At 40.5% G+C, this 24,403-nt stretch overlaps 1 protein-coding gene across 1 annotated transcript in view; it reads left to right on the top strand.

The window, feature by feature from the left end:
- The first annotated feature begins 6,669 nt into the window (after nucleotides 1-6,669).
- LOC118487441 (protein Ycf2) overlaps nucleotides 6,670-24,403 on the top strand; it is a 24,681-nt gene continuing 6,947 nt past the window's right edge. The window contains exon 1 of the mRNA XM_035984289.1: nucleotides 6,670-6,698. Coding sequence (XP_035840182.1) covers nucleotides 6,670-6,698 — 29 coding nt within the window. The remainder of the gene's footprint in view (nucleotides 6,699-24,403) is intronic.

Genomic DNA, 24,403 nt, shown 5'->3' with positions numbered 1-24,403 from the left:
TGAGCAACAAGTTTAGTTTGACCATTTTTTATTATTGCTCCAATCTTTTTGACTATTTCTGGTCCAACAATCCTACAACAATCTTTTGTGAAGAATGACCCAAACCCTTTGTCACTCATTTGAGACACACTCAGAAGTTTGAATTTCAGATTGTCTATTAGATTGACATTTTCAAATTTTACATTACCAGATTGCACTGTACCAGACCCCAGAACTTTTCCTTTACTATTATTTCCAAAGGATATATCACCCCCTCCATGGATTTTAAAGTCTTTGAGGAGGGCTTTACATCCTGTCATGTGCCTGGAGCCTCCACTATCTACATACCAAAGACTATCAAAGCATGCAGAAGCTCCCTGCACATGAAGTAAAAGGATTAGTTCATTAAGGACTCCAAAACCAACAAGGCTTTGGATGGAGTCTCAACAGTGTCTGGTATGGATGCAGTGTGATGGACAGTGGTTAAGTCAGAGGTTTGGACAGTTTTAGTACTGTTTCTAGCTAACCACTGTTGGGGGTCTTGACCAATCACCTGCTGATAACCAAAAGGATGCTTGTTCACTCTGGGTTTAGAGGGCTTTTTGTAGACCTCATAAACGTGTGGAATCCTTTGGTAAGACTGTTTTTCCTTGCCTTTTCTGAACTAATTGGTAGGGGGTGCATCAGTAACCTGAACATCTCTTTTGACAGATGTTTGGTTCAGCTGTTTTGTGATAGCTGTTTGAACTGGTACAAACAGTGGTTGCTTTTTTGGTGAATTTGACCGATGATGACGCTGATGGACTCAAGGATGTTTTAGCAAGGTACTCATTCTTTTTGATATCAAAGTTTTTGAGATACACACATGCTTGAGTTTTGTGGTTTGTTTTACCACAAACAATGCAACTTTCAGCTGAAACTATGACACTTGTTTTGTTCATATCATAAGCTTTTAAGTGGAAACAATCTTTTGTTAGATGGTTCCTTTTCTCACAGAATTCACAAAACAAGTTATCAATTTTTTCTTTCTTCTTTCTCTTTTCAGACTCCTTTGTAGCAGAGGTTTTAACCACTGCTGGGATGTCCTTGAGAGGTATGACTTTAGTTTTTGGAGCTTTAACACCATCAGTTGATGTAAAGTCCATTGGCTTGAAATTTTCAAGAATATCACACTCATCAGACCATTTTGGTTTAAATTGATGATTTTCAATCTCCTCAAAAGCAGAGGGGCCCATTGGTCTGTCAAGTGTGATTTTGTTACCAAGTTTGTCAGTGATTTTCACTTCTTGGCCATTCTTGTTTGTGGGGATGAACTCAGCAGTTACATCAGTGGTTGAAACAGATTTCCCAAAAGCAGTGTTTTCACCATCATGTTTTCTATAACCAACCCCAAATTTCACATTGCTTTTTATATGTTTCTCAAGCATAACCTCATACCCCTTGCATGATTCCACCCATTTTTCACATGTGATCCGGGTGGATTCTAACTCCTTTTTGCAACCTTGGTATTTTTCTACCAAGGTTTGGAGTTGGGTTTTGGTTATGCTTTGCTCTTCTTTCATGCTGCTAATCTCTTTCTCTTTTTCAGCCAATTTGTTTTTAAGTTCTTTTAGAGATCTTTCAAATTTGACTTCATCAGATAAGATTTTATCACGAAGGTTTTCATTCAACTCTTTGATGTTAGCAAAAGCAATAATGCAATTGTCAGAACACAGTTTTTCAAGAACTTGGGGTGATACCTTGGCAGCAGCCATCATTGCACAATCACATTGAGGATTTTCCTCAGCTTCAGCTCTCTCTTCTTTCTCACCTGCCTTTTCTTCTTTGTTCTCTTCTGACCATGGATCTGTCAGTGGTTCAATCATGGTGCCTGAACTTTCTCCCAACAGTACTTCATTTGCCACAGCAGTAACCACTGCTTCAATCACCACATCCACTGTTTCAGAAACCAGCTGTTCCTTTTCAGATTCAACATCCTCCTGTATTGACTCTAATGCCATCAAACAAAATTCATCATGAGAAGAAATATTGGAAGCATAGAGTGCAAAATTTTCATCACTAAGGTCTTCAGGCATACTGCTCCAGTCAACAAACCCTTGAGTGAAAAAACTTTGTTGATCTGGTTGTACTGCTGCTGGAGCAGTGGTTTGAGGTGCAGGTTGCACTTGTGCCTGAGGGACAGGGGTTTGAACATATTGGATCTGTGGAGCAGCTGTTTGGACATAATGTACTGGCACAGGGGCAACAGCATAGTGAGCAGTGTTCACTTGAGCTATTGGGGCATATTGGGCATAGTGCACTGTATTTTGATTTTGAGGTCTAGGGTTTGAACTAGGATGAGTGATTATGGGGCCAGCAGTTTGACTCCTACATTCCCTAGCAAAGTGTCCTAACCTATTACACTTGTAGCACTTGATTTTCGATTTATCCAACCCAACCCTTAGATTCCCATGCAATCCTGGGAATTTTCGCCCTGTTCTTTTATAAAACTTGCTAGTTCTAACACTTGGCAAGGCCAGTTGATGCAGGATGTCCATTTCCTCTAAATCAGTGGGGTCAAAATGCTGTAGATCATTGAGTTCAAAACTTAGATTGTCTGACATCTGGTTTTCGTTTGCAGTGAATGCATAACTTGTAGAGTGAGGATCATGGTTGTTAAAATTTGCACCAGCAGTTATGTCAATGAAGTGATCATAAACCTGATCCTTACCACTACTCCCAGATTCTTCTTGACCCAAAAGAGCAGTGTTACCGAATGTATAATCATCAACGGTTTTTCCTGACTCTTGTAACTTCCTTTTCTAGTTCAACTCCCTTTCGTAGATCAGGAGTCGACCATGGAGTTGGGTCAAGGTTAGATCCTTGAACTCAGGTGAATTTTGGGTGACAAAAGCTATGGTGTCCCATTTTTCTGGCAGTGACCTGAGGAACCTGCTATTTTGAGTTGAGTTTGTAAAAGTGGTTTTAACAAGCCTCAGTTCACTGATGAGACAACCGAAACGCTCAAATTGTTGCGTCAGTGATTCACCTTTAACATGACAAAATGTTTCATACTGTTGGTTCAGGATTTCCCTATTGTTTTCTATGACTTCTTCGGTACCCCCAAACTGTTCCTTAAGTGCGTCCCACAATTCTTTGGCACTGTTACAGTGTAACAGTCCAGCATATATTTCATTGGGCAGCGCTGAAGCTATGATGCTAAACGCTTTAGCATCTAGTTCGATCTTTTGAAAGTCGGTTTCGGTATAGTTTTCAACTGGTTTTGGAACGAACTTTTTAGTATCTTCAGCGCTTGGCACTGTAGGAACATGGGGACCAAAGACGACAGACCTCCAACAACCTGTGCTTTGTTGAGCGAGGATGTGACCCATCCTCCTCTACCAGATGTTGTACTCATTTCTTTTTAGCATAGGTGGTTTAAAAAGCGAGCCGATGTTGTTTTTATCGTCCTGTGATTGTGACGTCATTCTTGTTGTTTTACAGATACTGAGAAATCAATGTTAATGGTGATTAATCCTTACTCTGTTTTTCAACGACGAACAAACGATCAGTATCAACTATTATGAGCTGAACTATTTACGTCAAAATGATTGTTAAATCAAATTTGACTGTCCAAGCTCTGATACCAATTGTTGGATCTGAGTTTGTTTTTTATTGTATTTTATGTTTGTAAATAAGATGCAGATGGATGAGTGTGCAGCGGATATTATAATGAACACAAACTTTACATACAATCAAACGAGAGTAATACTTTTATCAAACATCTTTACACAATGAACCGAAAGATTGAATTTATTTCAAACACGATTACAATGATTGATGAATGATTGCAAACTCCCCCTCAGCCAGAGCTCAGTAGTTTGTTCGTGCAAAGAAGACGAATGATGCAAAGAGCTAATAGAACAGTACAAAGTACTTAACTATTTATAGGCACTGTCAAACTACTGAGCATCTTAGCTGACGTCACCATGAAAGTGACATCTAACCTCCTAACAAACTCTAACCTCTGATCTATACAGACACTGCTTGTGTTAACTACTGCTAATACATTCTATTACAAAACAGACTTTAGAACAGCTGGTGCAACCTTCTACTGCTGTGAACCCAGTAGCACTTGTCCGGATCAGCAGTGCTTGACTCAAGGCAGTAGATTGAATCAGCAGGACTTTAGTCTTCCATCAGATCTTTAGTTGAGCAGCAGTTATGGGTCAGTAGTTTAGCAAGATCAGCAGATAGGAGGTCATCAGTAGTTGTAATCACTTTCAAGGGGAGAGATTTGTATATCAACATCTGCTTATTCAGAATCCACTGCTCTGATCCAGTTTTGGCTTTTATTATCTGTTCCTCTGATAGGGTTCAATCCCAAGTTTCGACACCAAACCTTTTACACACTAATGTAAAATAATATTTTGAGATTTTTAAAGATTTTTAATCATTTTTAACCTGCTCATAACCTGCGGTTATGGCATCGGTTCGGTAATTACCGAATATACCCTTTTTGGACATAACTTGAGTTCTACATGGTATTTTGACCCGATTCCAGTTGCTACTGATTTTAAATAATAAATAAAGTATTTTGAACTTTATAAACTGTTCGGAAAACTTAGATTTCCTGTAGAACTCGGAAATCTCTTTTACAATCTTTAAAAAGACCGAAATACCCCTACGGGGCGTATATTGGATTTAAACTCGTTATGGGCATAATGGAAGGTATCCCTGATACCACAACCTCTTTAGAGCATATTAACTTAGGGAACCTGTGTAGGACTCTTACGGTTACCCGTTACGCCTTTTGCGCGCACGGTTCGGTTTATGTAACTAGTTTACATGAACTGGCCGAAACGGGTCAAACCTTATCATTTTTACTTCAAAATCCAGAGTGTGATTATTATACCCATATAAAACAAGTCTTCAAACTTGTTGGGTCCAAATCACATTCCATTCCCGGTTTTCGCCTTTCACGCGATTAAACCGTAATTATCCTTCGAAACTGACCGGTCTAAGTTAAGGCTAAATTAAAGACCCGTTAGGATTCTAATAGGTTGTTATAAACCTTCGTTCCAGAATAGGAGACCAGTAAAGGGTACTTGCATTTGTTTATTGAGGTTATTACTTGCTCAGGTAAATACTTTTAACTTATTTTCCGTTATACGGGCTTGGGTTACGGTATATAAAAATACTGCTTGGTCGGGCAATTGACCCCAACTCATTAGTAGTTGGGTATTATCAATGTGACCCGTTTAAAATTTTGTTTTGTTGGCTTTACGCCTTTGGGAGCTTAATGACCATGTCCCGGATATCCCCGGCATCATTTTACGAAATGGCCACGACCCCGACACACGGGTGTAGGCGTACACCCAAAAATGTGTCTATATTATTAAAGGTATAACCGTTGGTTTTCCCGCCACGGCCTTATGCTTGTGGCGTGTCTATTAACCTTAAACCCGGCACGACCCGGGCGACTGAACGCATAGTGAACATGTAATTCTTTTACAAGATTTAATTGATAAATTATCCCAAGTTATAAAGAGTTTGTGCCTTGTGCATTCAAATCAATTTTATTAAACATTTTACAAAAGTGTCGGTTGAATGTATTTACCAGTGTAAACTGACGTATTTTCCCCAAAAAGATTAAATGCAGGTTCTGTACGAAATAGGCTGGCTACTCCTTAGCATCGTTAGAGTCTCGCAAGCTTGGGATGCCATTATCTGTTGAACAATATTTCTATTTTTATTTTGATCCCCTGTGGATTTATTTCGACTATTCATGATACTTGGATATTACATTCGATGGTTGAAATATAATCTATCTTTATGCTTCCGCTGTGCATTTAAATATTGTGGTTTGACTATATTGTTGCCAACTACGTCACAGTAATCCTCCACCGGGCCCACCGGTGAAACACGTGGAAATCGGGGTGTGACACTGTGTAAACATGATAGTCATGATTAAGATTGTATTCAGAAATGTCAACCTTAAACGCCAGTTTCTTTTCAAGCAACCGAGTGTGCTCATGTCACTTGCACTTGAACCGACAATCTTGATAACATCTTTATCAAACATTACAAACGTCACACTACCGGTTTCATCTTGAACCCTCAAATGAACCTTGAACCTGAAATACATATAAGATGTTTTAAAAAGTTAAAAAATCTACATTCTAAATTCTGTATACAGCTGAAAAACCATAAATAACTAGAACATCCACGTAATCTTACTTTATGGTTATGGATGTACATTCTTCTTCACACTTGGGACAGACCAAAGAAGTGGGCGCCAGGTTCCATCACCGACTCAGATTATTAACTTCTGAATGCACTAACCAGTTTTTCCTGAAGAATTGTTGTTTGGTCTGTGTGATGTGGTGTCAATTGTACTGTTATTCCGCTTCTTGGCTGTATTTCTCGTGTATCAGCCAACCAAAATAATTAAAAAACAAATCAAACACTACAACAAAGCAAAAATCATTACCACAAACAAAACGAATCAAAAAAGATGAAACCTTTATCAAACTATAAATTCTTGAAATTACCAATCACGACTAAGAACAAACATACCAAGAGCATCTTCAGGGATGGAAAAAGTACCTTATCTTTCTGATTGAACAACAATCGAGAATTGAGAGTAACCACCTGATTTGTAGGAGACAGTTGCTTCAACCTTAATATCTTCATAGTCACTCTGTATCAATGGCAACGATGATTCAACCAAATTCACAGTAAACTGGCAACACGAACACCTGTAAAACAAAACACAGGAATCGGTTACAAACGTCAATTTATATGACCGATCTACAAACAAAAAAATTGGAAAACTTACCGGCATCATCACATACAGCTAAATAGGCATCTCGGACCAACCAAACTCCATTTTCTTGTATAGATGTAACAACAATTATACACGATCACTTTTCAAAACCTTAATCAACAACATATCGTCAGCGAAGGTAATTGATAGTGAAGTTGCAAAACATTTGCAATTTCAGAATGCAAGGCTCAGATTGTGAATAAAGATGATAACACCATAGCTGCAAGAGAGGTTGCATGAACAACTGCCATCCTACAACCTTGTCATACCATAATGCTATATTCATCCAATTTTTACTCAGATCTACAAAATCATCATAGCCTCATTTTGAAAGGACTTTTGTCAAATGCACTTTGCATTCATTTTTATTCACCATCACAGTCAACACGAAATGATTTACTAAACTATACAAATGATTGCAAAATGTCAGACCCCGTGTATATTCAGGCCGACATTTCCTTCAACAGAAACGCATCTAAGTTACCATAAAGTGCCTGGAACCCTGGCTTACTACCAAAACCCTCTGTGGAAGCTTTGTAAAGGAAACCCTAGAGTTTGAATCGAAATCGCCTGTGATGAAGAATAGAGAAGAAAGAGAGGAATAGAGAAGAAAGAGAGAAATGTGCGCTATAAGTTTGAATAGAGAAAAAAGAGAGAGTTGATATGATTACTTCTAATGTGCATTAAATGGCCAAACAACTCCCCATGCATTTTCAAATTTTGCCTCCTAAAAAAAAGAAAACTTCTTCAATTTAATAACAAATAAAAAACAGATTATATATACATAATATTATAAAAAATTCGGAATTATGATATCAGCGGAGTCAATGTGGCATACCTAATATAATGACACGTAGGCAAAATTACGTCACCATTTAAGCTCCTTTAATAGATAGCAATAGATAGATAGATATATCACCACTCTGGGAGCACCGTCAAACATAGAATTCTTGGAAAACACCATAGTTTTTAGTCTCAGGTGAGAACCATCTCATCAACATCATTGACTGAATACCGCGTGCTACTAAAAAACGTTGTCTTATGTGACAACGATGGCATAATCATCGGCCGAACATGGATTAAAGCGAATGCTACCTAGCACAGCCGCGAACGGCAGCCGGCAACAATGCTTTATATGTTGCAACAGTACGCCAGATCTCACAATCGTAACCTCAGATGACAAAATCATCTTCATCGGTCTGAATAGATACGTTCAAGTTGTTTTGCGCATTAAATGTATCTGTGAGAAGTAATCAAATATCCATCTCTCTCTTTCTTCTTGACATTTTAATCTATAAAATCATCATAGACTCATCTTGAAAGGACACTTTAATATACAAAATCATTATATACAATATTATTTTGTCAAAATGCCAGGCTCAGATTGTGCAAAAAGATGACAACACCATGGCTGCAAGAGAGGTTGCATGAACAACTGCCATCCTACAACCTTGCCATACCATAATGCCATCTTCATTCAATTTTTACTCAGATCTACAAAATCATCATAGCCTCGTGTTGAAAGGACAATAAAAATGCACTTTGCATTCATTTTTATTCATCATCACAGTCAACACTAAATGATTTTCTAAAGTAATACAAATGATTTGAAAATGTCAGACCTCGCGTATATTCGGGCAGACGTTTGCTTCATCATAGTTTAAGTCTCAGGTGAGAAGCATGTCATCAACATCATTGACTGAATATCCCATAGGTGAAATCGATCTAATTATCATCAACCAAGCTGTAACACCCCGTGTTTTCGAATGTCAAAGTCAAAGTCAAAGTCCAAGTCAACTTTGACTGTAAATAGACTATTTTATGTTTTATTTGTATTATGTGGAGTAAGTGTTGTTAATCTAAGGAATCGAAGTAATCGAATGTTTAATCAACGCGAACCGATTTACGACTGTGAATAGTAGGAAGTAACAATGCGATAAAGTTAACTAATCAGTAATCAAACCAATCTAACGATCATCGAACTCGTATCTCGAAATTACGCGAACTTTGGTTGTTGTTATACGTGTGTGTGTGCCCAATTATCATCAACCAAGCTGTAACACCCCGTGTTTTCGAACTTTGGTTGTTGTATCGTCTTCAATCGAAATCGAAATATCGAAAATCGTCGCACCGAACACTCGAACCAGGCTGTTGATCGATCAGGCTGTCAGCCGATCGAACAGCCCAGCCGATCGGACGGACTGTCCGATCGAGCAGGCTGTCCGATCGGGATGCCTGGCCGATCGGCCAGCCCTTTCCTCTTTTGGAGCCTATAAATAGAGCTGTCATTGTCATTCTTTCTACTTTTGGAAACTCCCTGACCGACCAGCTCGTGCTCCTCACCTTTTCTCAGATTTCTTCCAATTTCGGTAAGTTTTCATCCTAAATCTTGTACTTTCTTGATCAATACACACTCCTACACCTTTCTATCTTTCGAATCTTGATTTCTAACCGTGAAATCATCAAGATCTAAGCATTCTAGGATGATGTCATCATGGTGTTCTTCAAGAACATCATGTTTTGGCCTCAATCCACCATGAATAGCTCGGATCTAACCGATTTCCACATAAACAAGCTAAGATCTATCATAGATCTGAACGATTTCATGGTGTGAAGGATTGAAAGGAAGATTCCCAACTTTCTTTCAACTCTTTTACACTCAATGCCTTCAAACCGATAGGAACGGAGCTTGAGCCGACTCACCAATCATTCTAGTGGATGAGTGGTTCAAGATTCGGATTCTATCTACATGGATTCACCGACTTCGGGTTAAACATCAAACTACCGTTCCGAACAGTTCACCGGCCGGACTTGGGTGATTCCTGTCCGAGCAGGAGAAACAAGTAAGAACGAAAGTCCTATGGTTCAGCTCGTTGTCAAACTACCTCGAAATAACGTCAAATAAACAGAACAGCCAAGTGTTAGACGAACAGGCCGACCAGGTCAGGATGCTGACAGAACGGTTAGGCTGTTCGAACGAACAGCCGAACCGATCGGACATGTCAGCCGATCGACCAGGCCAGCCGATCGGCTAGCATATGGCCCCACAATTTGACAATTCTATGAAGTATAGTATTGAACGAGGTGATGTTCGATCAAACGAACTATTTGATAACATTACTCATCGGATCATGAGATACTATGCTTCAACACTTAATCGATTTTCAATTCGTTGGACGTATTGGAATGCCACCCGATCGAGCATGCTGTTCGACCGAGTATGCTGTTCGATCGAGTGACATCCTGTGTTGAGGACTACTACTGAAGTTCCTAACCGATCGGTTAAGCCGGCCGATCGAACAAACCATTCGATCGATCGACCTGAAAGGTAAGAACATTTCAGTGTTCTCAAATACTACAACGAAAACTTCAAAAGGTCAAACCATCATACACAAACACATCCTACTCAAAGGAAGAAACAATCCACTCGAACAGTCCAGCCGATCGAGCCTACCGGCCGATCGAACAGACTGTCCGAACGGACTGTCCAGCCGAACGAACAACCCATTCGATCGAACCTGCTGTTCGATCAACCAGGCTGTTCGACCCACTTACACTTGTTTCCTTCCTACGTGTACTCATCGTTATGCTATCGAACTATTCAGGCTAACCCTACTCTCAAGCGCTCCCTTCAATCCATAAATCAATCGCTGTGAGTATACTCGATCCCTTTTTGCTTTTAGCACTTTTGGGTGTTACATACGTTACTTATATCAAAACACAAACGATCACACTACTCAAGTTATTTGAATGCAAACCAATATGCATGTATTACGTAACTAAATGAATGCTTGTTGATTGTGTTTACACGTGGAATGTTGTCTACCTGCCTTAACGACGTAGTACTATAGTTTGGACTCAGCACCCGTTCACACGGGGGTTGTTAAGGACAATTACTTGCATGGATTATGGTGGTAATCATGTATTGCGAACTGTCTCGGACAGTCAACCCACAATCATTGGTATCGATAGGTCCATGTCGATAATTAACATGCTTCGTTTTCCTCTGTGTACGTGCTGGTTATGCGTAAACTATTCGAACTCTACTATGCTATTATCAAACTTGTATGCTCACCTTTACATTATATGTATTGACTTTATTTTAACGTATGTGACAGGTGTTTAAGATGTTTGCTTGCTAGGAAAGCGAGGCTAGAATAAAGCTCTAGAGGCCCCCAACAAATAGTTGTCTGGCAGGAAAGAGCAACTAGAGCATAGTTGTTTGTAGATCTTGTCAGGCTGGGTCTTTAGGAGCCTTTGAACAATATTTATTTGTTTTATTTAAAATCTGAGTTGTCGGAACAGAATACTTGACTGGTTGTTATCTGTAATAATTTGTTTGTTATTTGGGACACGGTATGGGACATGTTATTTAAACTGAATAGTGATGATAATTGTTATGGAAACTTCTAGACAATCTGTTTCGCTCAGTGCCATGCCCCGATGATTCCGCTATCGGTTGGGGTGTGACAGATTGGTATCAGAGCCATAACTATAGGGACTTAGGCTAGACACGACCTAGTCCGGGTCGCTATCTTAAAGACCTAGACTATAGTTAGGAACCAACAGACCAAGCTTATGTGCTATATTCTAATATTCTTTGATACCACTACACTCGAATTTTTAAATAGAATCAAGCGATTTAGTCGAGATTAGGTGTGAAAGCCGCAAACTCTCGACTAAATTGTTTGATCAATGCTGATTTTATCAACTTATCAATGATTTCCTCATTATTTTCGGTAACGAACGAGGAGAATTATACCAAATCAGGAGTGAAATCCATATTTTGATGAATAATCTCCTCAAATTTTACTAAAACAAGGAAGAAATTGCTAAGCCAGGGGTGAAACCCAAACCTTGGCAACCTATTCCAACTTTTACTCATCTCACCAAAGCCTCGACGGACTCCAACGACCTGAACTCACGAGTATGACCTAGGGAATACGCGCTGAATACCCAAGAATCAAGGCAGAAACGCGATTCCGAAAGTTGAAAAGTGACGACAAGTCCACTGCGAATAGTTGAATCGCTTTGGGTAGTCGATGTCTAGTAGCCGTAGACAATCTATTTCTTGATTTTATGTGTTTCGATTCTGAGCCCGCAACTGCCGACTCTGATGATTCGTCGATTTATGTGCTTTATACGTAATTACCTGTTTATGTGTTAGCGTTTTGAGATACTTTGGGTTTTGATCTAACACCTTCTGTTTCCGCGAATCACACAACACACTACACACGCTAACAAGTCGTTACAAACTCAGACGATACTATGCTATGATATACGCTATACTATACTCGACATGCTATACGATTTTACGATACTATCGATATACTAAACGCGATCGCTATATACGAACGACTCGCGAGCTTTGGATGATAGGTTTCTGTATTCTGACTCCCTCTGTGATTAAATGTGTATGTGCTTCTGTGATTCTGTGCTCTATGTGCTTCTGTGCTTCTGTGATTATGTGAATCTGTGCATTTGTGTTTATGATCATGCGATGCGTGTTTCGACATATTTCTAAGCTTTAGTAAGTAGTAGACGTGTGAGGTGAGATTCGATTGTTGTGTCTGAGACCTACGACGATGTCTGTTGCAGACCATGTCGTCATCTGGACATCGAACCCCGCTTACTCGCCAAGAGAAGAGAGACAGACGTCTTGCTACTATCATTGCCAAGAGTGTGGCAAAAGCTGTGAGCGATGTCTTTGAAAACGCCAGCAAATCGTCTGAGGAGTCGTGAATCGATGCTCCTAAAGATACCAACAAGACTGGTTTCAGCTTTAAACAATTCAAGGCATGCGAACCAAAGGAATTCACCGTAGAAGATGGCCCAACAGCTATGTTTCAATGGTTCGATTCTATCGAAGTCACTCTGCGCCAAAGCGGCTGTCCAGAAAATCTCCGCACCCTCAATGCTACAGGCGTCTTCCAGTCCCGAGCTCTAGACTGGTGGACGGTCGAACGAAACAAACGCGGGAATGATGCAGCTTATGAGCTGACATGGAAAGAGCTGAAAGCCATCATGATGGACGAATTTTGCCCTTCCCATGAACGCCAAAAGCTGGTGGACGAGTTTTGGAACGTTAAGCAGAAGGATGGAGATAACGTTGCCTTGACTGCATGCTTTAAACAGCTCAACATCATTTGTCCCGATCAGGTCAAGACGTCAGACATGGCCATCAAGAAAGTATATTCGAGCTCTACCCAATTGTGTTGCCAATTTCGTTCATGTTGCCAAGCCATCATCGATTGAAGAGACCTACCTACTTGCCGCTGAGATCAATGACAAGCGGGTAAAGTCTGGTTTTTTGGATAAGCATACCAAGTCTCTGCACCAAGCCACCACCTCATCGACCGTCGACACCACCACTGCTCAACCCTCCAAGTCATCAAGAAGAAAGAAGAAGCACAACAACAACAGCTCCAGCAACAAAAACTGTGCTGTGACAACGACTGCTGCTCCACTACAAGCCGTACAGGCTCAGCAGCAGTCTCACCTCGACAAGCTCCAGTGATCAATGCGCCGCCAGCTAAGCGCGCTTGCACAGGTCCCCACTCGCTCTGCCCGACATGTTCATACCATCATCCGGTGGGAATCGCGTGTCGTTTCTGCGCCCACTGCAACCTCTACGGGCATTTCACTGCGAATTGTCGTTATGGTCCCCGTCAGGCCCCAGTACAAGCCGCCGCTCATCAAGCTCTACTTCCAGCCCCTCAAGGACAACCTGCAGCTCAAGCACCCGCGGTCAATGCTCGAGTCTGCTTTGCTTGTGGTGATCCTAACCACTTTGCAAACATGTGCCCGAACAGGGTTGTGAAACAAGAACCCCAGCATCAGCAGCAGCAGCAGCAACAGCAGCCTCAGCAACAGCAGCAAGCAGCCCGTGCCAGAACCTTTAACATCAACGCCCGTCAAGCTCAGGTTGACAACAATGTGGTTAATGTTACGTTCCTTGTGAATGGTATTTATGCATCATGTTTGTTTGATACTGGAGCCGATAACTGCTTTGTGTCGTTTGAATTCGAGAAGCTCCTTAGTCGTAAGCGTTCTTATCTCCCCTCGTCATTCGAAGTCGAAGTTGCTACTGGAAGAACCGTTGCCGTTAACTCTGTTCTTCGTGATTGTACCCTCGAGCTCAACAATCACCTCTTCCCAATCAACCTTATTCCGATGCAACTCGGAAGTTTTGACGTCATAGTAGGCATGGACTTTCTTCGTGAAAACCATGCTGAAGTTGTGTGTTTTGAAAAGATGATTCGATTCTTGCTCGCAAATGGTGATCTCTTATGTGTGTACGGTGAAACAGCTTCGAAAGGTCTCAAGCTCATGTCGTGTATCCAAGCTAGCAAGTATCTCCGTAAGGAATACAGAGCTTTCTTGGCCAACATTGTAGTAGCGGAGAAGGAAAAGAAAAAGAAGGTTGAAGTCAAAGACGTCCCAGTGGTTCGTGAATTTCCTCAGGTGTTCCCTGATGACCTTCCTCGACTACCGCCAAGTCGTGATATCGACTTTCGTATCGACCTCATCCCTAGAGCTAACCCTGTTGCTAAAGAACCTTATCGACTCGCGCCATCCGAAATGAGGGAACTCTCAAACCAACTCCAGGAGTTACTTGAAAAAGGCTTTATTCGCCCGAGCACCTCTCCTTGGGGCGCACCAGTCCTTTTCATCAAAAAGAAGGATGGGTCGTTCAGGATGTGCATCGACTATCGGGAATTGAATAAGCTGACCATCAAGAACCGTTATCCCCTACCTCGAATCGACGATTTTTTTGATCAGCTGCAAGGTGCATCGTGTTTCTAGAATATTGATTTACGCTCAGGTTATCATCAGTTACGCATACAAGAGGAAGATAAACCCAAAACAGCTTTTCGTACTCGCTACGGCCACTACGAGTTCGTTGTTATGCCTTTTGGTCTAACCAACGCACCCGCGGTTTTTATGGATCTGATGAATCGCGTGTGTAAACCTTATCTTGACCGTTTCGTCATCGTGTTCATCGACGATGTCTTGATTTATTCCAAGTCGAAAGCCGAACACGCGCAACATCTACGTTTGGTTCTCGAGTTACTCCAGGGGAACCAACTCTACGCCAAGTTCTCCAAGTGCGAATTCTGGTTGGAGGAGGTTCAGTTTCTGGGTCACATTGTGAATAGTCAGGGTATTCATGTCGATCTCGCGAAGATTGAAGCAGTTAAGAGCTGGATTACGCCTAAGAACCCGTCTGAAGTCCGTTCTTTTCTTGGATTAGCAGGCTATTATCAACGATTTATCGAGGGATTCTCTAAGATCGCTGTGCCGCTTACCGCTCTTACTCATAAAGACATGTCTTTTGTTTGGGGAACTGAACAAGAGTCTGCTTTTCAAACCCTTAAGCGCAAGCTCTGCAATGCTCCTGTTATCACATTGCCAGACGAAAACAACGATTTCATTGTCTATTGTGATGCTTCCAACCTTGGTCTTGGCTGTGTTCTCATGCAACGGGACAAGGTTATAGCTTACGCATCTCGTCAGCTCAAAATCCACGAGAAGAACTATACAACCCACGATCTCGAGCTAGGCGCAGTTGTTTTTGCATTGAAGATTTGGCGGCACTACCTGTACGGTACCAAGTGTACGATCTTCACCGATCACAGGAGTTTACAACACATCTTTAATCAAAAAGAACTTAACATGCGTCAACGCCGATGGGTAGAACTTCTTAACGATTACGACTGTGAGATTCGCTATCACCCGGGCAAGGCAAATGTTGTAGCCGACGCACTCAGCAAACGGAGTTATTTGCTCAGTATTCGCAATACCTAAGCCCAGCACAACCTCGAAGCTCTCATCCGCGAAGCCCAGCATGCTGTTTCAACGAACGCACTTTGAAGAAGGAGAGAATCTATCACGATGGAGCTCAGCTTGTAAGCAAAGCAGATGGGATTTTCTATTATCTGGACCGAATTTGGATCCCTAAGCGGACCGATTTGCGAAAGATTATAATGAATGAAGCCCACAAATCCCGGTATTCTATTCATCCCGGTGCCGATAAAATGTACCAGGATCTTCGTTACAAGTACTGGTGGCCGGGTATGAAACGGGATATCGCCCTCTATGTTGGAAGTTGCTTGACATGTGCAGGAGTCAAGGCTGAACATCAACGACCTTCTGGCTTACTCGAACAACCTCCAATCCCTATATGGAAGTGGGAGAGTATAGCTATGGATTTCATAACCAAACTTCTGCCCACGCCATCAGGTCACGACAGCATTTGGGTTATAGTTGATCGTCTGACCAAATCAGCCCACTTTTTGCCAATACGGGAGGACTACAAGGTAGAAAGACTAGCCCGAATCTACACCGACGAGATCATTTGTAATCATGGTACGCCTCGTGATATCATTTCTGACTGCGATGCTTGGTTTACTTCGCGACTGTGGGAAACGTTTCAAGCGGATCTTGGTACGTCGCTTAACCTGAGTACTGCATTCCATCCTCAAACCGACGGACAGACCGAAAGAACGATCCGTACTCTTGAGGACATGCTCCACGCATGTGTCATAGACTTCGGTGGTAGTTGGAACAAATACCTACCGTTAGTCGAATTCTCGTACAACAACAGCTATCATGCCAGCATACAAATGGCACCATTTGAGGCTTTATATGGAAGAAGATGTCGTTCGCCCATTGTGTGGCACGAGATCGGTCATTCACAATTAACCGGTCATTCACAATTAACCGGTCCCGAGTTACGCCGATAGAAGACGCAAGCCCCTTGACTTTGACGTTGGCGACTACGTACTCCTAAAGGTGTCACCTTGGAAGGGTGTGGTCAGATTCGGCAAGAAAGGGAAACTAGAGCCTCGATATGTTGGACCTTTTAAGATTCTGGAAAGGATCGGAAAAATCGCCTACAGACTCGAACTACCGGAGGAACTTAGTAACGTCCACCCAACTTTCCATGTGTCGAACCTCCGAAAATGCCTAGCTGATCATGCTCTGATTGTACATCTCGACGATCTTCAGGTCAACGAAACGCTACCCTTCGTGGAAAAGCCTGTCGAAATCATGGATCGCCAAACCAAGCAACTCAGGCGCTCACGCATCCCCATCGTGAAAGTCCGATGGGAAGGCAAACGAGGCGCAGAGTTCACTTGGGAACTCGAAAGCGACATGAAGGCCAAGTACCCACAGTTGTTCAAATGAAGATCTGGAGCGTCAAATTGGTAATTCACAGTGATGTGCAGCTTCGAGCCTAATTTCGGGACGAAATTCCCTAAACAAGGGGATGCTGTAACACCCCGTGTTTTCGAATGTCAAAGTCAAAGTCAAAGTCCAAGTCAACTTTGACTTCTTTGACGGTAAATAGTCTATTTTATGTTTTATTTGTATTATGTGGAGTAAGTGTTGTTAATCTAAGGAATCGAAGTAATCGAATGTTTAATCAACGCGAACCGATTTACGACTGTGAATAGTAGGAAGTAACAATGCGATAAAGTTAACTAATCAGTAATCAAACCGATCTAACCATCATCGAACTCGAATCTCGAGATTACGCGAACTTTGGTTGTTGTTATACGTGTGTGTGTGCCTTATGTGTTACCTGTGCGTGTTTACTTTATGTTTTGTGTGGTGATCAATCGAATCAATCGAAACTCGAATCAAACTCAGAACTCAAATCGAATGCAATCGAAATCAGATTATGACGAATGGTAACGTAAGGATAGGGTGAAATATAGATGATTGTATGTTAGATATAGTGATTGGGACTGAAAGTAATTTGAATAGAAACTCTATCGTACTCGTATCGTCTTCAATCGAAATCGAAATATCGAAAATCGTCGCACCGACTCGAACCAGGCTGTTGATCGATCATGCTGTCAGCCGATCCAACAGCCCAGCCGATCGGACGGACTGTCCGATCGAGCAGGCTGTCCGATCGGGATGCCTGGCCAATCGGCCAGCCCTTTCCTCTTTTGGAGCCTATAAATAGAGTTGTCATTGTCATTCTTTCCACTTTTGGAAACTCCCTGACTAACCAGCTCGTGCTCCTCACCTTTTCTCAGATTTCTTCCAATTTCGGTAAGTTTTCATCCTAAATCTTGTACTTTCTTGATCAATACACACTCCTACACCTTTCTATCTTTCGAATCTTGATTTCTAACCGTGAAATCATCAAGATCTAAGCATTCTAGGATGATGTCATCATGGTGTTCTTCAAGAACATCATGTTTTGGCCTCAATCCACCATGAATAGCTCGGATCTAACCGATTTCCACATAAACAAGCTAAGATCTATCATAGATCTGAACGATTTCATGGTGTGAAGGATTGAAAGGAAGATTCCCAACTTTCTTTCAACTCTTTTACACTCAATGCCTTCAAACCGATAGGAATGGAGCTTGAGCCGACTCACCAATCATTCTAGTGGATGAGTGGTTCAAGATTCGGATTCTATCTACGAGGATTCACCGACTTTGGGTTAAACATCAAACTACCGTTCCGAACAGTTCACCGGCCGGATTTGGGTGATTCCTGTCCGAGCAGGAGAAACAAGTAAGAACGAAAGTCCTATGGTTCAGCTCGTTGTCAAACTACCTCGAAATAACGTCAAATCAACAGAACAGCCAAGTGTTAGATGAACAGGTCGACCAGGTCAGGATGCTGACCGAACGGTTAGGCTGTTCGAACGAACAGCCCAACGGATCGGACATGTCAGCCGATCGACCAGGCCAGCCGATCGGCTAGCATATGGCCCCACAATTTGACAATTCTATGATGTAGGTCCCCTTGAGTCTTATGGATCGTCACAGAATCGTCTATCTAACCTAGAGTGCGGAATCCTCTAGATCAGATTGTAGCAGAAAACGTGTAGAACAGCAAATCACTTTCAACCGGGTTTCTATTGATTATCAAACAAACGTATTACAATCAATCAAACCCTAACCCTAATTTTCGTCCAAGCCCTAATTGCTCTCACGAATTTGCTCTCTAATAACTGTTTTTGCTGATTAACTGATTAACCTCAACCCTAATGTCTAACCTTGTTTATATACCACAAGGTTTACAACTGGGCTAGGTCAAACATCATGGGCTGCGAATTGGACAGGCCCAATTCGCCCCCCATCACCCAATTCTTTGGGTTTAGTTAGCCCAGACATTACAACTAACTATTACAAAGCTAAACCCGCTAACTGTTTATCGTTTAACCAATTACAAGATATCCAAAGACAAAATCCAAGCTGTTGTCACAAACATGCACCAACAAACTCCCCCTTGACAATAGCTTCATAAAAACTTTGTCTTGAGTCAAAACTTTGTCTTCAGTCTTCTTGCAATCTTCAAGTAATCTTGCACTGTCTTTGGTCTTTGGATAGCTTCAGCTTCAACAGCTTCTGTCAGCAACAGATGACTCCCCCTAAGCTGATGCATCCAATCACCAAATCTTCAACACGTTAGCACTTGAGGAAACTCCAGTTCAGCATTTGCAAAGCAATCTTCAACTCGTCAATCTTGTCTGCAATATAGAAAGGAGGTTCTACCATGCATCCAATCAAACTCTCATCTTCATACTTCACAGCAACTTCTCAGCAACAAACCGCTTCAATCTGAACACTATAAAACCAACATCTCGAGAAACCATAAGAATTTTTCAACATAAGTTAAATAAATTATTATTTTTCAAGAGATTAGTTAAACTGTATAACAGATTAAGCTTTTTCAAAGTCATCAACACGCAAAACATTTTGCTCAACACACAAGAACCTGCAAAAGGTAAAATTTGAACTCACTTACTAACACCGTCTCCCCCTATCAGTAACAATTCCTCCAAGAATAACAGTTTTCCGTACGTTAAGAATTTTAAACAGAAAAAGACACTATTTTTGGATTTTTATATTTTTCTGAAAGCAAGTAAATACAAAAGCAATAAACACTCTATTTTTTGTGAGAATCACTGGTAAGAAGATCATATCAGCACAATCAAACTGTTTCACACTATTAGATAATTCTTTATTTAATTTCTCGTGAAAAACCAGTTCAAGACGATTACCAGTATGTTTGTCCACTTAAACAAAATGCATGAACATTTCAAGTACCATTACTATATGATACGTTAAGGTAATTTTATTTTCTGAAATACGAGCGTGTCCCACAACAGGATATACCCACACGATCAAGGTATGCACAAAGATTCATCGTAGTAGGTGAGTATACTGATATCATCCTTCAAGATATCATGACTGTGTCTAGATCTGCATAAAATCTGTTTTATCATGTTTTAATTGCTTAACAACGAACACCCAAATAAATATTAATCAAATCCTGGAAATATAAACAGCACACTCTATCATGCAAGTATCTTCCCTACCACATATTTCACAAGTCCAATCCAGATTTCTGAAATCTTAACTGGGAATAGGTTGAGAAGAGAACAGAATAGATCTTTAGTAGAGATGGTATAATATACAGATCAAATGAGATTTTCTCAGTTTGATATAGGTTTCTTGGGTTTCTTTTGGGCACTTGAGGGCCTCTTTCGGGTGTATTAGATCTATAGCGCGACAACGAACAACTAGGTCAGCATGTATCTGGATGCAGCAGAAACTGTCGTTGCCTAGCACCTCCAGGTCAGCATATATCTGGATGCAGCAGAGGAGGTACATGACTTTTTTCAGAGAAGATTTCAGAATCAGATCAAAATTGTGTGTATCAGGAAATATACAGACATTCAAATAGAAATGAGCTAATTCCAAGTGACTATCTTTCCTGGGGTCATGTACAATTTTAGTTCTAACAGACAGACAGACAAGATATCCCTAGTTGAAACAACAGTATAAAGACCCAAAACTTCAGATTTTGGCAATCTATCAACGCAAGAATTAAGGTCATTAAACCATACATCACTGATATGTTCCCCACTCATATTCAGTTCATTTAAGTTTATATCACATTGGTAAGTTGATTAGTTCATGCTTTTCGCCTACTGGTACATCATATAATGAAGCTGCTATCACACTTAAGCAATTTTGATTCAATTTCAGTGTGACAGTCTAATTTGCTGATGTACTATCATTTCTCCTTTTTCACACAGTAATAACTCATTTTTGATTTTCTATTTTTTTATATTTTTGACTTTTCAATTTTTTTGTATTTTTTATTTTTAAGAAAAACAGTAAACTATCTACAAAATTCTTATGAAAAACCAGTTATTCAAGAATCCTCATCCCGTTGAGTTCGACTAAGTGTTCAAAGCGAGCCCTGTCAAATGCTTTAGTATAAAGATCTGTCAGGTTATCCTCTGTGTCGAATCAGCACTTTGAACCACAAAATAAATCATTTAATAAAAAAATATATCAATAATCTCACACCCCCCTTCATGTGCCTGAAGCAGCCAATATCAACATAGGTCGATACTCCTCCTTAGCAGCTCCTGCACACACTAACTTAAGAAATTAGTTAGATTGGGGGACCCAAGCCTTAATGGTCTTGGGTCGTCCAAATTCACCAACCACCGGAACATCCATCCAATATCCATTACTCCTAACTGGAGTCTTGGATCTTAGACCTGTTGATGAAATTTGATTTTGATTTCCACTAGGCCTTTGGTCCTGAGGGTTCCTATATACATTCGGACAATTTGACCTTTGGAAATTTTGATTTTGAAACCTTGAGTTTTGATTCCAAGAAGCATTATTGTTGTAATTTCTAAAGCCATTGTTATAAAAAGTTCGACCACCATTATTCTGGTATCGATTTTGATATTGACATTGACTTCTGAAATTACTTGAATTTCCATTAAAATTGTTCATTCTAGGTGAACTGCTTCTAGGTCTCTGATATCTGCCTGGTGGAGATCTAGGCTGAAATCTAGGTTGATTTCTTTGAAAACTTGGAACTTGTGGAGTTCCTTTTTCAGCCTTATCCACACCAACAGCAACATTCTGTGGTTGCTTAGGAGCAGATTTCTTTGGAGAATTTGACCCTTTCTCCTCACTATCACCATTTCTCACTGGTAATTTTCCTCTCTGTTTGTCACTCATTTGTGCTTCACTATTTTTGTTAGGACAGCAGCTAGCTACATGTCCCTTGGTGTGACACCTGAAGCACGATCTCCTCTTCAAAGACTTCTTTGCAGGAGTCTCTGAGGTAGATCCTTTATCAGAAGGTGATGATCCCTTGGAAGAATTTTGTTCAGTTTGCTTAATTTCAGATTTTTCTATGCTCTTATTTTTAGCAAACTCTACATTTGATTCTTTTTCAATAACAGCGGTTTCATTTTTCATATCACTACCTTGAACAAAATTAATCTTTTTAACAAAAGTTTGATTTTTGCTCTTAGGAGGTGAATTTTTCTTTTTCAAAGATTCCCTGTTATTGTTCTTCCTAGCATCACCATTTTCAGACCCTTCACCTTGACTTGATGTCGATCCGAAACTACTTGGTGTAGTTGACATATAGGCTGCTAGCTCATCTTCACCAGGCAGGAAAGAATAGTCATGACTAAGAGGAGGTGGGACTTCATTAAAGCCCTGGAAGCCCACAGTGGTCTTGTCATTACTTTTCTTTAACCCACCCATCATGTGTTTCATTACAAAAGACGAATCTCTGAATTGACTTAATTTCTGTTCAAGTTCAATAATTTTGAGTTGTGCATCTGACAACTCTTTGTTTTTATCAGAAATCTCTTTTGTTTTTTCAGCCATCATTTCGTGAGCTAAGTCTATGACTTGAAGCTTTTCATTTAGTTTGCATGTTAACGCTTCAATTTCACTTTCATACCCTTTTATCTTCTTTAAGTATGAAGATTCGTTTCTTTTTGCAAAAAAGTTTGACTCTTTTATGCTAGACATCTCACTCACCAGACTTTGATTTTGAGCAGACAATCTGTCAACTTCTCCCTGTAGTTCACGACACCTCAAACACACAGAATTAGATTGTACCTCTTTTTCATGAACTTCTGTGGTTTGATCAGCAACAACCTGTTCAGCTTCACTCTCTTTCTCTACTTCAGCATCCACAGCATCCACTTTAGCTTCAGCATTCTCCACTTGAGATTCAGCATCACTCACACTAGTTTCAGCCTCATCAACTAGCACTATCTCTGCCATGAATGCCTGAGTAGCACTCTCACTTCCCTGATATCTCTTTTGTAATGCATCCCACATATCCTTTGAATTTGTGTACTTTGTAAAGGTATGCTTGATGCTATCAGGTAAGGATGACTTTATTGCAGCTAAAGCTCTCTTTTCAGCTTCATACACTTTCTTATCAGCCTCATTCATGTTCACGTAGTCTGTTCTACGTCGTCTGCCCTCAAAATCATGTACTGGGTTTATGTACCCATCTTCAATACATATCCACATGCGTGCATCCTGAGATTTAATGAAGGATTTGAAGCTGTTCTTCCATGTAAGATAGTTCTCCACCTTCATCATCTTAGGAGCATTCAAGTTGGTCATGTTCGACATTTTAAACGTTGCAGACTGAGAAAACCGTACAAAATATTTCCGAAAACAGTGGTTACCAAATTATACCTTTAGAATCGTCTCGAAAAGACGAATCCAATGATATATAATGTCAAAACCCGAAATCGGGATTTTCCAGACTTTGGATTTAATTTCGCCCGTAAGTTTGCTGATTAATTTCGCAGATCAGACAAATTCGCCAGAAACAGCCAATTTCGCCCAGTAACTATGGAAAGTCAATCTGTTTGAAATTTTTGATGATTTTCTGGATTTTCTAACAACTTCCTGCAAAATCAAAGCACCAAATCAGCAACTTAAAACCGAAAATTATGAAGAACTGATTGAATAAACACGAAGAACACGAAGAACAGTCTTCGAATCTTCAAGTCTATCAGCCACAAACTATTCCAGAATCAGCCAAATCTTTCCAGAAAACCTGCAAACCAACAAACAAACAAACCAGAAGATCAAAACAGCCAACAAAAATCAAAAAATCAGAATCAAAACACACCAAAATTTCGAAAATTTTAAAACCCTAATTATCAGGTTTCAAAAATTTCGAATTTTTACTCCCTGTTTCTGCAGCAAACAATTCTGAACCGAGCAATCAAGAGCCTAATGCTCTGATACCAATTGTAGGTCCCCTTGAGTCTTATGGATCGTCACAGAATCGTCTATCTAACCTAGAGTGCGGAATCCTCTAGATCAGATTGTAGCAGAAAACGTGTAGAACAGCAAATCACTTTCAACCGGGTTTCTATTGATTATCAAACAAACGTATTACAATCAATCAAACCCTAACCCTAATTTTCGTCCAAGCCCTAATTGCTCTCACGAATTTGCTCTCTAATAACTGTTTTTGCTGATTAACTGATTAACCTCAACCCTAATGTCTAACCTTGTTTATATACCACAAGGTTTACAACTGGGCTAGGTCAAACATCATGGGCTGCGAATTGGACAGGCCCAATTCGCCCCCCATCACCCAATTCTTTGGGTTTAGTTAGCCCAGACATTACAACTAACTATTACAAAGCTAAACCCGCTAACTGTTTATCGTTTAACCAATTACAAGATATCCAAAGACCAAATCCAAGCTGTTGTCACAAACATGCACCAACATATGAAGTATAGTATTGAACGAGGTGATGTTCGATCAAACGAA

This window comes from Helianthus annuus, chromosome 15 (genome assembly GCF_002127325.2).
Source record: "Helianthus annuus cultivar XRQ/B chromosome 15, HanXRQr2.0-SUNRISE, whole genome shotgun sequence".
Taxonomy (NCBI): Eukaryota; Viridiplantae; Streptophyta; class Magnoliopsida; order Asterales; family Asteraceae; genus Helianthus; species Helianthus annuus.
Note: the sequence above shows the minus strand (reverse complement) of the source record. Positions and strands in the feature narration are given on the sequence as shown.